This window comes from Acartia tonsa, chromosome 2, assembly GCF_053477335.1.
Source record: "Acartia tonsa isolate MP-2025a chromosome 2, ASM5347733v1, whole genome shotgun sequence".
NCBI classification, from domain to species: Eukaryota; Metazoa; Arthropoda; class Copepoda; order Calanoida; family Acartiidae; genus Acartia; species Acartia tonsa.
In genome coordinates, this window is record NC_137261.1 from 33,925,535 (window position 1) to 33,945,076 (window position 19,542).

Sequence of the window (19,542 nt, forward strand, 5' to 3'; positions counted from 1 at the left end):
ACTGCAATTTTTCTTTTTAAAAAGATTGTGTTTGGATTCAGAAAAAATGGATAATGGAGGTAAAAGTTTTGGTTTTATACCAACAGCAGTTAGAAAAAGACAATCGGATGTGTTTAATCCAGATGCTGTAACACCATTTAAGAAAATGCGCAAGACAATTTCATACACCAATGTAGAAAATGATGGGACAGGACCCTCTATTTCATCACCCTCATCTGGTGGACACGCTTTTTTTACTCCTCCAAGAAATTCAAGAAAATCGAATCAATTTTCAAGTCCATTTCCAAATTTGAGTCCAAGTATGTTTGTAAGTTCTAATACCGAGGATTCTGGTGTCACTAACACTCCCAGACAAAGAAGAATTTTTAAGACTAAGGTATTGTTTTAAACCATTAGGAAAGTTTAAAGTTTTGCCAAAAATATCTTAAATTAGGGTCTTCTAAAACGGGTAACTTTGAAGGTCAATTTTGAACTTTCCAATTGATTTCAATCTTGACATGATAATTTCTTAAAATGATTTCTAGAGCATAACATACAAAAAGATGGTTTTTCCAATTAAAGAAAGACTGCAAAAAATACACCGCTCTAACTGATGAAAGACTGTTACAATTAGACTAGTACTCCTAATTTGAAGCCTTCAGCTCTAATAACCAAAAAGTTTGACGCATTTTAAAATGACATGGATCCGCTCAACAACCATTCACAGCTGAGCATCTGTAGATGTGTGTATTATTTTACTGTTTTTGCCAGGATTTTACATTTACACCCAGAAGTTTTAACTAATTTTTTTTAGAGATTTTGACTATGAGAAAGGGTGTAAAAAGGGTTTTTATTGTAAAAAAACTGTTACTGGCATCAAAAGTAATTTTCAACTGTGGTGAGGTGAGGAACTAATTCAATTTAGGGAAAACATGTTCTAAACTCATCAAATTTTATAAATTCTATATTAGATTTCTTAGAGTACTAATATTTGTTAGGATTTTAAATTTTTTTTCTTCCTTGTTATACTTTTATCTATTAGGATTGTGCCGAGTGTGATATCTGTAGTGATGAAGTTTTTGAAGTCAGACATCCTCATTTTTCTACTCAAAAAGCTACAGCTAAGTAAGAACATATATCAGTTAGAAAAATATTTAATAGGGTTGGCAATCCGAATCCGGAATCCATCCAATTTTTGTTTGTTTTTTGTCCAAATATATATTTTAATTCTTACCAAAGGCATTTTGGCCGCTGTAGGGTCTAGAAATAGGAAAAAAGCTACTGTGAAAATATGAAAAAGCGTAGCTTTAGATTCTTCCCAGTACCCGGTAACATTTAATCCCTTAATTTACTTTTAAAAATTGCCAAAATCCGGAATCCGTCAAAAAATTAAGAATCCGGAATCATCGGATTAATCCATTTCATTTGTGGGCGGATTCTTGTAAGAATCCGAATCTGGTCCAAAAATTTTATTGCCAACCCTAATATTTAGGTAAGGGGGGGGGGGAGAAGTTCTGACACATTTGCGTAAACCTGGTGTATAGGCTTTATTTTTGGACTAATAGGAAAGGTTATTAGGGATAAAATCATTCTTATATGATGAATTTCCTCCAGATTTAAGATTTTTTGGATAGGCCTCCAGGTGGTCTCTGTACAGGTAAAAATTAAAAATAAGAATTTTTTTTTGATGAGTTAGAGGTTAACTTATAAAACAAAATATGCTTCTTTTTGATTGTCATTCACATATTTGAAGAAAAAACATGCATATTTTGTCTCATAAGCTGACATCTAACTCTTAAAAAAAAAAATTCATTTCCTGTACAGAGACCACCTAGAGGCCTGGAGCTCCAGAACCTGAAGGCCTGTCAAAAAAATTTTAAATCTGGAGGAAATTTATCATATAAGAATGATTTTATCCCTAATAACCTATCCTCTCAGTCCATTGATAAAGCTTATACACCAGGTTTACGCAAATGTGTCAGAACTTCCCCCCCCCCCTTATTTTTTTTTCTTAAAGATATTAATTTTAATGATTTCAGAAGGTATGGTTTTTACTATTGTAACTTGTGTCGCATGGAACATTCCAAAGGTAATTTATTTTTTGATAGATTTTTTCTTATCTATCTTTAAGTAGTTTGTGCTTGTATTGCGTAAAATCCATGATTAGCTTCAGTCGAAAGCGATTATTAAGTCTAACTGTTCTTAATATTGACAAAACGCATAGTATAATTTAACGTATATTTACTTACATTTAGACTTGATAATCGCTTTCGACTGAAGCCAACTCACGTATTTTACGCAATACAAGCACAAACTACTTCTATCTTTATATACAATCTTATTTAGAGGTTTAAATTAATATTCTGCTGATTAATATCTGACACACTAATAGTGTTTGTGTACGCTTCACCTTCCATCTGATTTAAGAGCTTACCTAGCTTTTTAGTATGTTGTCTTGATTGTTTTCTGTTAATTTTTAATGTTACGAATAACATACTAACTCTAGTTGTAAGGAATTTTACTATTGAATTACATATAACCATAATTTGATATTTGATGGGTATGCTAAGTAAAATTAAATAATACTGTTATTTAGATTCTTCTCGTCTGAATGTTCTGTTGAGTTCTAGTACACTACATAATCTTTGGAAAAATCCTTTATATAAACCAAATCAACATATTGATTTCGATACAATAATAGGTAAGAAATGAAAGGAGGGGGGGGGGGGGTGCATAACGGCAAAAAAATCCTGAACAATAATCAAAATAGTTTACATATTTTGAAGGTAAACTATAGAGGGAGGGATCGTTGGATTGCAAATCATACTGGTTTACAAAACACCATTATGCAAATATTATAGGTACATAATTTACGATGAAATCAAGAGAGGCAATTACTATCAAAATCTCTGTCATTATAACTGATTAATATGTTACTGTTATTTATTTCAATTGTGCCACTCAATACATATTTTAAGCAAGCTTTCGAAAATAGTTTAGATTTCTGGGATTAAGTGCCCTTCATCCCTTGATAATTGTATCTTCCCATTTGATTTCTTTTCTTTTTCGTAACGTATGCTGTATCTTAAACAAATATTTCTTGTTTTATATATTTTCTAATATATTTATTATTTTAGGAGGGCGTATCCATGATATTCATGCATCATTCTTGTATCAATATTCACAAGTTTCTACTCCTATGGATATTATTCTTGTGTGTGGAGTCAATAATATTCCCACTGAAGATAGTTCTCAGAATATAATTATCCAGTTTAAATCTTTAATTAAAACAATAAAGGATCATAGTGTTCACTATAATCACAGGTAAATAATACATTTTCATTTGCTAGGTATATCCTAAATTTTCAAAATCAATTCAATCTAAATATTCTACTGAGCTAAGGGGGGGGTTTTTAATGCAACCATCTCGTAATCAGTGAGCAAATGACACTTAGAATTCGAATTTCGATCTGAACTTTTGCATGAGTAATCCTTGGTAGGTCTATTTTCCCTAAATCGAACAAAAAGTTGGAAAAGTAACGGCTAGCGGCTCAGCCGTTCAGCCGTTTTTTGCCTATTTTCAGGGTAAATCCATCATCAATTACGTAGGAATCAACTTTTTAAAACTTATTTTTGGTTTAATTCATGTTAAATGATAGCAATAACCAATTTTAAAACTTCTAGTACCAACAGCTACCGTCTAGAACCGTTTGATAGCGTTTTGGAGTAGAAAAGAGTATTGTGTTGAGAGAGGTTTCGTGACTAATTTGCAATATAGATATCAAAAAAATTGCAAAGCAGCTGAGCCGCCAGCCGTTAGCTGTTACTTTTCCAACTTTTTGTTCGATTTAGGGAAAATAGACCTACCAAGGATTACTCATGCAAAATTATAAATGGAAATTCGAATTCTAAGTGCCATTTGCTCACTGATTACGAGATGGTTGCATTAAAAACCCCCCCCCCCTTTATATTTGATTATTTAATACATGATACCTCACACATTATAAAGTCCAAACTTCTGACCAGTTACATGCCATGTCTTGAATTGAAATTTATTGTCATTAACATTTGTTTTACCTATTAGTTTTGCTTATTAAAGTTTAAAAGTTTACCTAGCACATAATAAAAAATTCCAATGCATATTTATGCATAAAAAAGAATCTATTTCAAATTTATCAAGATTTAAAGTATCAAAATAAACAAGAATAAACTGGATTCATTTTTATTATGTTTGAACCATAACTGTTGCATTGTAAGGGTTATAATTAAAATTTAAGCAATGGGGGGGGGGGGGAAGTTTTAGAGTTGCCATATTGGGCACCCTTTTTGGGCAAATGTCGTAAAACGCATATAAAAAGGATATAAAATAGCCTAAAACCATACCGAGACTTATTATTAGAAATAAAATAGCCTAAATCCATCTCAGGACCTATAAAAGTTCCACTGGAAAGGAGAACCCGATCGGTTTATCGGTTAGCGAGATCCTTCGGTACAAACACAGACACACAAACAAACAGACACACATCCTGTTACTTTAGTATAAGGATATCACCCAAAAAATAGGCCCGCCCCCCCCCTCTTTTTTCACCCCCTCCCCTTTTTCTCTCCCCCCAAAAGGGGGGTGCCCAAAAGGACCTTATATTGGGCAGCCCAAAACCGCCCGCCCAAAATGACAACCCTGGGACACATTTGCGTAAACCTGGAGTATAGGCTTTATCTTTGGACTGAGAGGACTACAGGTATAAATGAAAAAAAAATATTTAAGAGTTAGAGGTTAACTTATAAAACAAAATATGCATCTTTTTTAATGTTATTCACATATTTGATGAAAAAAAACATGCATAGTTTGTTTCATAAGCTGACCTCTAACTCTTTAAAAGAATATTTTTATTTTATTTTTACCTGTACAGAGACCACCTGGAGGCCTGGAGCTCCGGAACCTGGAGGCCTATCCAAAAAATCTTTAAGTTGTGGGTATTTTTTCATATTAGAATGATTTTATCTTTAATAACCTATCCTCTAAGTCTAAAGATAAAGCATATACTCCAGGTTTACGCAAATGTGTCAAATTCCCCCCCCCCCCTCTGTTAAGTTTACATCTTTTATATGTTTAAACTTTTTAGAACCGAGAATAGAATAGTATTGTGCACTGTATTATATCCTCCCAAACATTGTGATAGTTCTTTTCTACCACCTTCCAAAAATATGACACAAAAAGTAAGCTGATTTAATTACTTATTTTATTTCGAAACCAGTTTCTTACCAGAGTCGGCCGGTCAGATTGACAATGCAAGTCTATTTACTGTATTTTCATGCTTAATTAAAGGGTGCGCAAGATGGTCTATATATTAAGCTAGAATTCTAAATTTGTAACATAAGCCTAGTTATTGTTAGGTAATGTAAGAAAATCCCTGCGGAAATGGGTTTTTATGCCTTTTGGTCTATTTTGATGTATATTTACTTTAATAATAGAATTTATAAATAGAATATTTTGCAATTTGTTAAGCAATTTATTGACCTAATTTGAAATATACATATAGGTTCGAGAAGTAAATGCTTGGATCCACAAGTTTAATGAATCTGAGACAGGACAACATCTAAAAATTCATCTTAATGGAGTCGTTGGAGACCCGGATCATCAAGATCTTGTTTTCAAGTTAGTTTTCTAGTTAGTTTTCTTTGGCATGATAAATTTTTATTTACACAATATGTTTTATTTTTTGAACTTTATTAAAAGTTTATTTTACATTAAAACGAAACTAAATAAGATGGCCAAACAAATGAACATAAACATAAAAAATGCATATAATATTCTACATTATTTAGGAGTTTGAGCTCGAAAAGTAAATAGTCTCAAGTGTATTGTTTAGTTACTTCTTTTTTTAAAATCACGGCACAAATATTATCAAATGCAATGAAAGGGTAAAGTCCATTAATAATTTTATTATCTATCCAATTATATAAAGTAGTAAGCTTTTTTTGTCTGTAGCGAAGAATCTCCCTAAACGCTGAACCGATATGTTTCTTCTTTACTATTTTTGGAGAGGGTGATAGTTTTAAGTTATTTTATTTGGTGATGGGACACACCTACCAAAAAAATACCCCCCCCCCCACAAAAAATTTAAAAAAAAAATTAATTCTTTTTTTGCAAGCTAAAATTAAATGTTAAACTGATTGGGATCTACTCTTCAGGGAATATACCTACTGGTCCTCTGGTGGTTTTAAAGTGGTTAATAAAAAAAAAAGCCTCAAGTTTCAGTAATTTTATAATATGTTAGTAAGTGTATATGAATGACATACTAGAAATCACAGAAAAATAATTTGCTCATAGCTCTTCTTTACCTGTTGTGTCAATACTTTCTGATCATGGCATGAACTATATCATCCCACGACATTGAATGTTAACAATCATAAAATCATAGTTAAATGATACAATTGAGCATTATGTAATTACCATTGTAAATAAAAACTGTTTATAATAACAAAATTCCTGTAAGTAAGCAGGATGTTAAATCATGTTTGAGTCAAGATCTTTTAATAAAATGTCTACTAGAAATTTTTTTTTTAAAGGGGGGGGGGAAATGTGGTGACTCGTCACACGACATACCAGCAATTTTATTTTGGGTGCTACTCCCTTAGTTTTAGAGATAATTGGATGAAATCTTTTGGGCTTTTTTTATTGCATTTCTCGCCGAATTAGGCAATTTGGAATCATTTGAGACCATGTTATTTTTTTCAAAAATTTTTCCCCTTACAAGCAACCCTGCTGGGGGGACTTAATCATTTTTTTCAAATTCTCGTCTATGAAGGTATATCTTAAATACAGTATGCTATTCCTTTAGTTTTAGAGATAATTGGATGAAATCTTTTTGATTGTGTCACTAATTACCCCAAGTTTTGGTATCTTTCAAAAAAACGGCAGCAGCACCGCCGCTCCCGCCGTTCGCCGCCGTTTTCCGCCGCCACCAAAAAAAAAAATTTTATTGCATTTCTCGCCGAATTAGGCAATTTGGAATTTGAGACCATGTTATTTTTTTCAAAAATTTTTCCCCTTACAAGCAACCCTGCGCGCTGGGGGACTTAATCATTTTTTTTCAAATTCTCGTTTATGAAGGTATATCTTAAATACAGTATGCTATTCCTTTAGTTTTAGAGATAATTGGATGAAATCTTTTTGATTATGTCACTAATTACCCCAAGTTTTGGTATCTTAAAAAAAAACGGCAGCAGCACCCCCGCTCCCGCCGTCCGCCGCCGTTTTCCGCCGCCACGAAAAAAATTTTTTTTATTGCATTTCTCGCCAAATTAGGCAATTTTGAATCATATGAGACCATGTTTTTTTTCAAATTTTTTTGGGGCGGTGGCGGTTGCTTGAAATTTTTGAAAAAAATAACTTGGTCTCATATTATTCCAAATTGTCTAATTCGGCGAGAAATGCAATAATTTTTTTTTTTTTTGGTGGCGGCGGAAAACGGCGGCGGACGGCGGGAGCGGCGGTCCCGCCGCCATTTTTTATTCAAATATTTTCAAATATTTTTTTACTGATCTACCTAAAAAGATTTTGTTTCAATATCTTTAAAATCACAGGAGAATTACCTTGATAAACGAGAATTTAAAAAAAATGACTTAGTCCCCCCGCAGGGTTGCTTGTAAGGGGAAAAATTTTTGAAAAAAATAACATGGTCTCAAATGATTCCAAATTGCCTAATTCGGCGAGAAATGCAATAAAAAAAAATTTTTGGTGGCGGCGGAAAACGTCGGCGGGCGGCGGTCCCGCCGCCTTTTTTTTTAAAGATACCAATAGTTGGGGTAATTAGTGACCCAGCCCAAAAGATTTCATCCAATTATCTCTAAAACTAAGGGAGTAGCACCCAAAATAAAATTGCCCCCCCCCCCCCCCCTTTACTATGGAATTTCTTTTATTTGCTATCTTTAGAGATTATTATTTGACGTCCACTAATATTAAAAGTAAAATTTAATTTTTTCAAGTGGAATAAAATGCTAACTAATGGCCATTAAAATAACGTATTAATTATTAAATTCTTATAGTTTTAGATACGTCATGTAATTTTTAAATAGTTTTAAAAAACCATATTATTAGACACTAAATACTGACTTACTTTCTTATCTCTTATTTCACGTTGTTATTCAATATTATGATGTCAATCGACTACTTAGCGTTATAAATCATTTATAAATTCTTTAATTTAGGTATGAAGAATGGAATGAACCAGACAGAACCAAAAAACTACATTTAACAAATCAAGTAAAAAATCAAATTGCAGCTCAAGTTATTGAAGTATTCAGAAAAATGAAATCCAAAGATTGAATTTAATACCTATTTTAATCTGGTTCTTGTAACTTTTAAAATATTGAATATGTTATTTTTTGCATTAATTGATAACTATGGGAGAAAAATTCTCTTTGCTTTATTATCTACGTAGGAAATTTTTTTTATTATTTAATATTTATATTAAAATATCTGTATAGCAATGCTTATCTACAATTAGACAAAGATCGACTGTAAGAGATAGGTCTTATCGTTAATTTTGGACATGTTAAAATTATCCTATCTAGGGTTGGCAATCCGAATCCGCAATTCGCCCAATTTTTAGACCCATTCTGGACCCAGAATCCGCAATTGAAATTGCGGATTCGGATTGTCAAATTTGATGACATATGTAGTACTTAAAAAACTTTTATTTAAAATGTGGCAGACAAAAACCAAAAAGGTTTCTCAACCTCCAGATTGTGGGTAGTATACAAAGATTTTTTTGTATTTTATTTCACAGTAGCTTTTCAGTTTTTATGCTTATTTTTATGTTTTAGATTAAGTAAAGGTTAAAAATTGGCCGCTGTAGGGGCTAGAAGTTTTTTATTTATAAATAGATCTTAAAAATATTGCTATAATTAACAATTCGCAAAAAAAAAGAATCCGCAATACACTAATCAATCCGCTTTAATTTAATTTTGGGGGGCGTATTTTTGTAAGAATCCGAATCCGGACTAAAAATTGGCCGGAGTGCCAATCCTAGTCCTATCAATTTCAAACTTGGTATGATGATCTCTGTAGCAGTTAGTAACTCTACATATAATCATTACCAGAATGTTAGCATGTTCATTGAAAGCATGCTGATTTTTTATTTTTTCGACAATAATTTTTTTTATATATTTATCCAATTCTTCTGATTTTTGGAGTAATGATTCACAGGCAAAAAAGATGCTATATTATAAGCGAAGCATCTCCATAATTAAATTCTAAAAATTAAAACATGTCCTTTTACGGTATCCTGTATTTACGCTATTATGCAACAAATTTATGTACAATTTTGTTTAGACTTGGACATTCAAGCTCTGATTATAAAGTTCTGACACTTTGTAGAGTTATTGTTCATTTGTCCTTGCTTTTATAAATATTGTCATGCTTGTTAATGTAATAATTTGTTTTAATAAAATCATACAATTATAAAGTTTTTAAAAAATTGCAATTTCTGTTTTTTCAGATGAAAGTAAAATGTCAAGCAAAGAAATGAAGGTTTGTAAAATATATTTAATGTGGGCGTGAGAGTACATAATTCAAGAAATATTATAGAATTGATGCTAAATAATTTAAGTTATAATAGAACAAGATATTTTAAGTTTCTAGTAATGAAGAATAAAACCGACAGAAGGAAATTGTAGAGTAGCTTTACTCAAAAACTCGCAGTAACAGTTCTGATAATTTAACCAATAAATTCTAGGATATTCTTCGGTACGGACAAGCCGGGGATGGGGAAAAGCTGGAAAAACTTGTCCAAAATCAGGTAATTAAAGAATTGGGATGAAGATAAGCAGAGTATGCTTATATATGTACAAGTAAGGCCAATACTTTATCAAGTGAAGCAGTGTATGCCAATATTTGATCAAGTAAAGCTGTATGACAATAAAAACTAGAAAATACGATGAAATCACTATTTTTTTATTTGCAAAAAACAACATGGTCTCAAAGTTTTCCTATTCAGCTAGAAATGTAAAAAATCATTTTGGCTGCAGCGGTCACTTCGCCGTATTTTTATTTTATTATTTTTTCTGTTCCACCAAATAAGATTTTGTTCCAATTTTGTCTTTAAAAATGTAAAGTGTAGGCAGGTAGCCTCTTGTATACATAGGTATTAATTCAAAATTTTACATTTTTTAAAAGCATGCCATTAATTTGACAAGTTAAGCAGAGCAGGCCAATATTTTAAAAATTAAAGCTGAGCATGTCAAAACATGGCTGAGCCACCAGCCTTAAGCCGTTACTTTTTAAACTTTTTAATAGGTTTTTTTTGCGTACTGATTATGATATAGATGCTTTAAGGGGGGCAGTGTTTTTTTTTTGGCTGTTTTGGGGATTTTTTTTTAACTTTATCAGTCACAAATGCCAACAAACGCTTATTTTATCTATAAATAAAGTTAAAACCTTTCACATACAGGTAATGGCTTATGTAATATAACATATTATTGTGATTTTAGATAAGAAAAATCTCCCTAGAACTACTCTACTTATATGGTTAAATATTTGAAATTTCTGATATTATTCATATTGAAAAGAATTTTTTTAACATCGACTTAGACCTCAATTAAAACTTTTGGAGAGTTTTTAAGGTGTATATGATTAATATACATAATAAATTATTCAAGTTATCAATAAATAGTATACAGGGCTCGGCAGCTGCGCGTCAGCTATGACTAAGCCGTAAATTTAAATCCATTTTGAAGCTTTAAAAAGTTTTTGATAAGAGGGATTTTCATACTTGGATAAGGTTCAAACTTTCAGTTGATATTTAAAATTGTAAATTTCCCTGAGATATACACGCTGCCGAGCCCTATTACACTAAGCAAGAGAGGAAATATTGTGATGTTCTTCAGGATTTTAAATGCATTCTCAATTCGATAAACTGATTTTAAGTAATTATGTTTATAGTACGAATATTCTTCTATTATTCTGGAGTCCAGGGGCTTTATTATTCAAAGGGACAGCGAAGAGCTAGAAAAATATCCTAAACCCATCCAAAGTGTTAAATCTGAGAATAAATTAGAATAAAACCAACACAGGATTAATTTAGAGAACCCAATCAACATATCTATAGTATAGATGTATATACAGACAACTACCTCCCTTCCTTCTTCGTCTGCTTCTAAATTATTTTCTGCTACTTGGCTGTGTTAATATAATTGACACAATTTTGGTTGATTTTCAATGACCCAATAGAAAGGTTGCTCAAGATGGTTGCGATGGGGAGATACAGTTATTTAACCCTTACTCCCTCTAGTGTTTTACTCTAATACCCAATCGGTTCAGTAATCATTGAGATCATAAGCTTTAGACAAAAAATCTTACTACTTTATACTATAGGATATCTAAGAGTTTTTTTTAATGTATCGCGGTAATTACTTATACAAAAGTTTTTTAACTTGTTGATTGTTTTCTTTTAACTATCTGCTAGGTATTACTTATCAAATATGACTTTTTAAACATTTTTAAAAATATAACATATGCTATCAGTCCGTAACGCTATGGGGGAAATGTAATTTTCACAGCTAAAATATATGTGTAATGTGTATCTAATCTAAACATTATCTTGTCCGTTTATCTGTCATGCTTCAAAAGAGTTTTTGTGTATTATCTCTCTCTATTTTTTTTTGTTGAACAACTGCTCTATAACTCATTTGCCTGTTTGTTTATTCCAAGTTTTTTGGTGCTTTATTACTTATTGATGTTGTCATCCTTATTATATTGTAAAATCTTTTTAAAAGCCAAGCTTTTCTATAAATAGGGTCCGTCCGTACGTCCGTCCATCCGTTCTGAACGAATAGTTTTTTTTTGTTAATTTAGGCATGTTAGAATTGTCCTATCAAACTTTGAATGGTGATTCCTGTAGAAGTTAGGTACGATTTAGAAAGCGTAGCAAATCTAAAATCATAACCAGAATGTCCGTACGTCCACTTTAAATATGACAATTTTTAACTGTTAAAAGGAACACACATTTAGAAAAAATGAACAGCTTTGCTTCTATAGGGGGGGGGGGGAGGGGGTGTTTAATGCAACCATCTCGTAATCAGTGAGCAAATGGCACTTAGAATTCGAATTTCATCTGAAATTTTGCATGAGTAATCCTTGGTAGGTCTATTTTCCCTAAATCGAACAAAAAGTTGGAAAAGTTTCATTTCATAATAATCATTGTATATATGTTTTCAGTATATCCAATACTGTAAAGTACTAAGCTTTTTTGTTTGTAGCGAAGGATCTCGCTCACCACTGAACCGATATGGTTCTTCTTTAAAGGAGAGCTTTTATAGGCCCTGAGATGGTTTCAGGCTATTTTTTTATAAATAAGCCTGGGTATTGTTTTAAGCTATTTTCTGCCCTTCCATATCCCTTCGAATATAGAGTCCTTAGATGCCAGGGTCGCAGACGCTAGTTTTATATAGAGTGGATTACCATTCATGAGGTAAATCTTTACCCCCCTATAAAAAAAGCTGTCTATCTAAAATTGCAGCGAAGCTTTTCTATAATCAGGGTCGGTCCGTCCGTCCGTGCGTACGTCCTTGCTTCTGCAACATTAGCTTTTTCGTGTTAGAATTGTTCTATTGATTCCTAAAGTAGTTCTGTACGATTTGGAAAGCGTATCAACCCTGTAATCATTACCAGAATGTCCGTACGTTCATTTTGAACATGTTGATTTTTAACTTATATTAAAAGTGAAGCATCTCTATAATCAATTTCTAACAATGTCAGTATACCCTTAAACAGTATTTTATATTTCAGAACTTTTTAAGAACAAATTTACGTATAATTTTGTCAAAACTTAATCATTTATATCAGCGTTGCGGAGCCGTGGAGCCGCCTTATTTTGCCGGAGCCGTAATTTTCGTTAAAAAACGGCTCCGGCTCCGGACTAGATAAATAAAGAGATTTTTTATAAATTATAATTTGGTAACTCTGTTTTGTCATGTGCAAATGTCCTTTTTAAGTTTTTCAAGTCCATTTTTATCAAAAATTGAACTTTTAAAACCTTCAAAAGTCAAAAATGAAAAAAATATTTTTTTTTCTGGGGGGAAAAATATGTCGAGTTTTTCTTGATTTTAGGTCGGAGCCGGAGCCGCGCCAAAATCAAACGGCTCCGCCACGCTGATTTATATTTTTCATATTTATGATCTACAAGGGTTAATGTTCATCTGTCACCCCATTACAGAGCTTTGCTTTTATGGATGTTATCATCCTTGTTCAAATATAAATCAATTGGCTGTCAGACCTCAGACCATTACCAATTGTCAGAACTGAATTAGCAGAATATTAATGCATCAGTACAAACAATATTTTAAGAAAATTTGTTGCAAAACTGCATAAATAGATGATACTGTTTAAGGACATACGTACATTTTTAGGACTTGTTTATATAGAGGGGTAGTGAAGTTTTAACATATTTGCGAAAACCTGGTGTTAGGTTTTAACTTTGGACTGAGAGTATAGGTTATTAAAGATAAAATCATTCTTATATGATGAACTTCCCCCAGATTTAAGATTTTTGGATAGCCCCCCAGGTTCCGGAGCTCCCGGCCTCCAGGTGGTCTCTGTACAGGTAAAAATTTTTAAAAAATGTTTTGAAGAGTTAGAGGTCAACTTATAAAACAAAATATGCATCTTATTGAATGTTATTCACATGTTTGAAGAAAAAACATGCATATTTTGTTTTATAAGTTGACCTCTAACTCTTAAAAAAAAAAATTTATTGTTATTTTTAACTGTACAGAGACCACCTCGAGGCCTGGAGCTCCGGAACCTGGAGGCCCATCCAAAAAATCTTAAATCTGGGGGAAATTCATCATATAAGAATGATTTTAGCTTAAATAACCTATCCTCTCAGTCCAAAGTTAAAGCCTATACACCAGGTTTACGCAAATGTGTCAAAACTTAAAAGGGTCCTTACATTTTTTCTGTGTGTAAATTTTTCTTCCTTTTCTTACCTTCTGGAATCTCTACAATAAATGTATAAATATAGATGTTTATTCCAGACAACTACCTTCCCCAAATGAAGGAGACGCTTTTGCCATTAGAAGGATAATAATTCTATTAAACTTTGCTTTTAAAATTCAGCCTTTCAAAGCTTACAGTTGCTCTTATAAAAAGAAAGAGACAATGTAAGTTTCAAATATCACTTCTGACCAAACTTATGTAAATAATTCAAATTGTCTAATTTAGCAAAAAAAAAATAGGTTATTAATATAAAACCGAAAAATTGCTTCAGTTCTAAAATTTTTTGATGCCAACATGAATTTAATTTTGGAAAAAATGCAGAAAGTATCAAGGATTATTTAGATTTGTTTATAATTTGCTTTTGTTCTTTTGCAGAGACCCGGCTGTGTTAGCTGATCTCAAAGACTTCATACAAAATCGACACACCCTGCCTTAACTATTTAAAGGATAAAAAAAACTTACCATGAAAACGGACAATGCAGCGTTCTAAAAGGACCAAGAGACAAGTAGAATCCATTGAGAACGAATTCCTAGCTGCTCTTTCTTGGCCGATATTTCATTTTTAAGATTTAAGGTGAAAAACATCAAATTCACCGAATATACAAGGCAATTCTACTTTGAATACAGGAAGATATGATTGTTTTGATAATTTTTGCTCAATAGGATATTTTTGTAACACAAATTAAATCTTATTAAAATGAAATTAATGAAGTAGTTGTGATTTGACTCAAATTTGGTTAACTTGTCTTGTGTTTTAATTGTTTTCTTTTTAATCTCTAACATTAGGGTATAGAATTCTTTACACATTGTGTATGTGATAGAGATAATCTAGAAACACACTCTCTAAATCAGCCAATGGGATAACTGTGAAAAAGAAAACTGGCTATTTTATTGGTTGATATGTGTACAGATTTTAAATTTTGTGTGCAAAATGTGTCAGATGAAATAGTGGCATACTAGACTATAGACAAAACATATATAATAAGTCAACTATGTATAGTTGCATTTCACATTATACAGTAAGTCTTCTGTAAATCAAATTATTTATAATTTCTTTGCTGTATTACTTAAATTGATCATACATAACCAAAATCTACAAGTGTTTGTCTTATAGAATTTCGACAGATTATAGGACCTATTTGACAAACTAAATATACATTATCTATTTGGCTAAGATATAATTTAGAGGTTATTTAAATAATGTATGATAATCCATGGATCTAATTTTCTATCACTTCAAAAAGTACTCTTTAAAATGAAAATGGAAACCCTCCTTTTTTGAACAAACCTCTAGTCCTAGTTATTGTATACAGGTAAGCTTAGGGTTTAATACAAATCACTCTAGAAGTGACTGAGAATCCAGTTTGCCTAAATGCATGTTTTAAATAATCAACAAGGCTCTCATCAGATGTCAACTGTCAAACTAGTACTAAGGGGGGGGGGGAAGTTTGTACAGTTATAGGAAATGAAAATTCGGTACCAAATTTTGCCCTGGCCATTTGGGCTTGTTTTTATAGTTATCAACCTAATTCTTTTTGTAAGCTCTCTTATATGATTGGATCTACCTGTAAAATTTTGTAAATTGAATTTTGGGACTTTCCCTCTAGGAAATAGTGGGGCAAAAGACCCCCCGAAACACTAAAATTTTAAGTTATGAGCTTATTTTTAAAGATATCGAGCTGATTTTTTAAATGTAACCTTTTATTACATAAAAGAGTTGATTAGCCACCCCATATTTCATTTTTGTACTTTACTTCTAGGGGCTTTTGGAGTAAAACAACCCCCCCAAATACAAAATTTATAAGTTTTGAGCTTACATGCCCCTAGAGGGAGGTAAGGTGCAAATATGAAATATGGGATGGCTAATCAACTCATTTATGCAATAAAAGCTTCCATTTAAAAAATCAGCTCGATATCTTTAAAAATAAGCTCATAACTTAAAATTTTAGTGTTTGGGGGGGTCTTTTGCACCACTAGCCCCTAGAAGGAAAGTCCCAAAATTCAAATTTCAAAGTTTTACAGGTAGATCCAATCATATTAGAGAGTTTACAAAAAGAATTAGGTTGATAACTATAAAAACAAGCCCTAACGGCCAGGCCAAAATTTGATACTGAATTTTCATTTCCTATAACTGTACAAACTCCCCCCCCCCCCTTACTTTTTCAAAGCTTTGTTTACAATCAATGTTACAGTTCAAAATTGACTTAAACCTCAGCTTTATTACCTAATGAATTTCTGTATCTCCTAGAAAGAGGGAGAAAATTTTCTGGTAAATTCCATAAAGGTGTGTGTTCTAAGGCTTAAAAAAAGTAGTAGAACAATAAGGTGCTCTAGATATATGTATTCCCTATTGAATAGAACAATAGAGAAAATTTTTTTTTTTTTTATATAACCGTACCTGGAAATTCTTTAAAAAATATGAAATTTCTATCAAACGCTTTGATTTGCTCAAGGTGACACAAATTAACCCTAAAAATGAACCTAACCTTAATTTTCTCAGAAACCATTTGTTCAATAGAGTTGATTTCTTAAACTTAAGCTTTTATGAATATGATTATGAACATCTCATGGTTTCGTAGTCAACCCTCTACCCTCACCCCCTAGCCCTCTGGGGCTAAAAAAAAAACCTGGAAATGAACCTAACCTTAATTATCTCAGAAACCATTTGATCTATAGAGATGATTTCTTAAACTTAAGTTTTTATGCTTATAAACTTACTTATAGTTTCGAAGTTACCCTCCTGCCGCCAACCTCTAGCCGTCCGGGGCTCAAATTAACCCTAAAAATGAACCTAACCTTAATTTTCTCAGAAACCATTTGATCAATAGAGATGATTTCTTAAACTAAAGCTTTTATGCTTATAAAATAATGTTTAGTTTAGAAGTCACCCTTCTGCTGCCAACCCCTAGCCCTCCGGGGCTCAAAAATCCTAAAATTAACCTAACCTTAATTTTCTCAGAAACCATTTGATCAATAGAGTTGATTTCTTAAACTTATGCTTTTATGGGTATGAACATCTCATGGTTTCAGAGTCAACCCCCTAGCCCTCCAGGGCTAAAAAAAACCCTGGAAATGAACCTAACCTTAATTTTCTTAGAAACCATTTGATCAATTGAGATGATTTCTTAAAATTAAGTTTTATGCTTATTAACTTACTTATAGTTTCGAAGTTACACTCCTGCCGCCAACCCCTAGCCCTCCAGGGCTCAAAAACCCTAAAAATGAACCTAACCTTTCTTAAAAACCATTTCATCAATAGAGTTTATTTCTTAAACTTAAGCTTTTATGGGTATGAACATCTCATGGTTTCGAAGTCAACCCCCTAGCCCTCCGGGGCTCAAAAAAACCCTGGAAATGAACCTAACCTTAATTTTCTTAGAAACCATTTGATCAATTGAGATGATTTCTTAAACTTAAGTTTTTATGCTTATTAACTTACTTATAGTTTCGAAGTTACCCTTCTTCCGCCAACACCTAGCCCTCTGGGGCTCAAATTAACCCTAAAAATTAACCTAACCATTTGATCATTAGAGATGATTTTGTAAACTTAAACTTTTATACTTATAAAATAAATTTTAGTTTAGAAGTCAGCCCCCTGCCGCCAATATCTACCCTCCGTGCTCAAAAAACCCTAAAAATGAACCTAACCTTAATTTTCTCAGAAACCATTTGATCAATAGAAACGATTTCTTAAACTTAAGCTTTTATGCTTATAAATTAACTTATACTTTATAACTTACAAATAGTGGTAACAAATGTCATTGACTACTAAAAAAAATTTAGTTAATACCCATATAAAATATCTGCCAACCAAAAAAATATTTTTTTACACTTAAAAGCTTTTGTCCAACATATCTGAACATTTAATATGTGGTTACTGAGGTTAAGAAACTTTCAAACTAAAAGTTATTTTATAATCATAGAAGCTTTAGACAAAAAAAATCTGCAGTATTGATCAAATGGCTTTTGTAAAAATCAAGTTTAGGTTAATTTTTTAGGTTTTTTTTTGAGCCCTTGGGGGCTAGGGGTTTGGGGCAGGAGGGTGACTTCTAAACCATAAAAGTCCTAGAAATCTGCTTTATTGTCAAATGGTTTCTGAGAAAATTAAGGTTAAGTTCATTTTTAGGGTTTTTTGAGCCCAGACGGCTAGGGGTTGGCGGCAGGGTACTGACTTCTAACCTAGAAGCTATTTTATAAGCATAACAGCCTAAGTTTAAGAAATCATCTCTATTGATCAAATGGTTTCTGAGAAAATTAAGGTTAGGTTCATTTTTAGGGTTTATTATGAGTCCTGGAGTGCAAGGGGTTGGCGGAAGGGGGGTGAATTCTAAACTAGAAGTTAGTTTATAACCAAAAAAGCTTAAGTTATAGGAATTATCTCTATTGATCAAATGGTTTTTGAGAAAATTAAGGTTAGGTTCAATTTTAGGGTTAATTTGAGCCCCGGAGGACTAGGTGTTGGCAGCAGAAGGGTGACTTCTAAACTAAACATTACTTTATAAGCATAAAAGGTTAAGTTTAAGTAATCATCTCTATTGATCAAATGGTTTCTGAGAAAATTAAGGTTAGGTTAATTTTTAGGGTTAATTTAAGCCCCTGAGGGCTATGGGTTAGGGGCAGGGGGTTGACTTCTAATTTAAAAGATAGTTTATAAGCATGAAAGCTTAAGTCTAAGAAATCATCTCTATGGGTCAAATAGTTTTTGAGAAAATTAAGGTTAGGTTCATTTTAGGGAGTTTTGAGCCCCAGAGGGCTAGGAGTTGGCGGAAGGGGTCTGACTCTTAAACTAGAAGTTAGTTTGTTGTAAGCATAAATAAGTTTAAGAAAGCATCTCTATAGATCAAATGGTTTCTGAGAAAATTAAGGTTAGGATCATTTTTAGGGTTAATTTGAGCCCCAGAGGGCAAGGTGTTGGTGGCAGGAGGGTGACTTCTAAACTAAACGTTACTTTATAAGTATAAAAGCTTTAGTTTAAGAAATCATCTCTATTGATCAAATGGTTTCTGAGAAAATTAAGGTTAGGTTCATTTTTAGGGTTTTTGAGCCCCGGAGGGCTAGGGTTTGGCGACAGGGGGGTTAATTCTAAACTAGAAGTTAGTTTTTAACCATAAAAGCCTAAGTTTAAGAAATTATCTCTAGTGATCAAATGCTTTCTGAGAAAATTAAGGTTAGGTTCATTTTTAGGGTTAATTTGAGCCCCGGAGGGCTAGAGGTTGGCGGCAGGAGGGTAACTTCGAAACTATAAGTAAGTTTATAAGCATAAAAACTTAAGTTTAAGAAATCATCTCTATAGATCAAATGGTTTCTGAGATAATTAAGGTTAGGTTCATTTCCAAAGTTTTTTTGAGCCCCAGAGGGCTAGGGGTTGTCGGCAGGAGGGTAACTTCGAAACTATAAGTAAGTTTATAAGCATAAAAGCTTGAGTTTAAGAAATCAACTCTATTGATCAAATTGTTTTCTGAGAAGATTAAGGTTAGGTTCATTTTTAGGGTTAATTTGTGTCACCTTGAGCAAATCAAAGCGTTTGATAGAAATTTCGTATTTTTAAAATAATTTCCAGGTAC

The 19,542-nt window shown here is 32.4% G+C and overlaps 2 protein-coding genes across 13 annotated transcripts in view; both read left to right on the forward strand.

The window, feature by feature from the left end:
- Positions 1–40: 40 nt before the first annotated feature.
- On the forward strand, positions 41–9,483 carry LOC145312437 (uncharacterized). 2 transcript variants are annotated; one of them, XR_013877029.1, is made up of 9 exons: positions 41–376; positions 1,022–1,104; positions 2,019–2,068; positions 2,576–2,680; positions 3,117–3,303; positions 5,103–5,196; positions 5,520–5,635; positions 8,191–8,557; positions 8,665–9,483. XR_013877029.1 is itself a non-coding variant. In XM_080151685.1 (8 exons), the coding sequence occupies exons 1-8, from the start codon at positions 47–49 to the stop codon at positions 8,306–8,308; spliced, it is 1,083 nt and encodes a 360-aa protein (XP_080007811.1). In that variant the 5' UTR covers positions 41–46; the 3' UTR covers positions 8,309–9,483. The 2 variants fall into 2 exon arrangements, 1 of the variants encoding a protein (XP_080007811.1); XM_080151685.1 differs by having other exon boundaries at positions 8,191–9,483.
- FANCI (Fanconi anemia complementation group I) overlaps positions 9,481–19,542 on the forward strand; it is a 66,338-nt gene continuing 56,276 nt past the window's right edge. For all 11 annotated transcript variants that reach the window (XM_080151658.1, XM_080151661.1, XM_080151660.1 and 8 more), the window contains exons 1-2: positions 9,481–9,514; positions 9,720–9,782. In XM_080151658.1, coding sequence (XP_080007784.1) covers positions 9,494–9,514; positions 9,720–9,782 — 84 coding nt within the window. In that variant the 5' untranslated portion in view covers positions 9,481–9,493. The remainder of the gene's footprint in view (positions 9,515–9,719; positions 9,783–19,542) is intronic.

Bases quoted from the DNA above. Each gene is read 5' to 3' on its own strand.
- LOC145312437 (XM_080151685.1), top strand. From the start codon at position 47: ATGGATAATGGAGGTAAAAGTTTTGGTTTTATACCAACAGCAGTTAGA. The intron at 1,105-2,018 runs GTAAGAACATAT...TAATGATTTCAG, and splicing joins ACTCAAAAAGCTACAGCTAA to AAGGTATGGTTTTTACTATT. The intron at 2,681-3,116 runs GTAAGAAATGAA...TTATTATTTTAG, and splicing joins TGATTTCGATACAATAATAG to GAGGGCGTATCCATGATATT.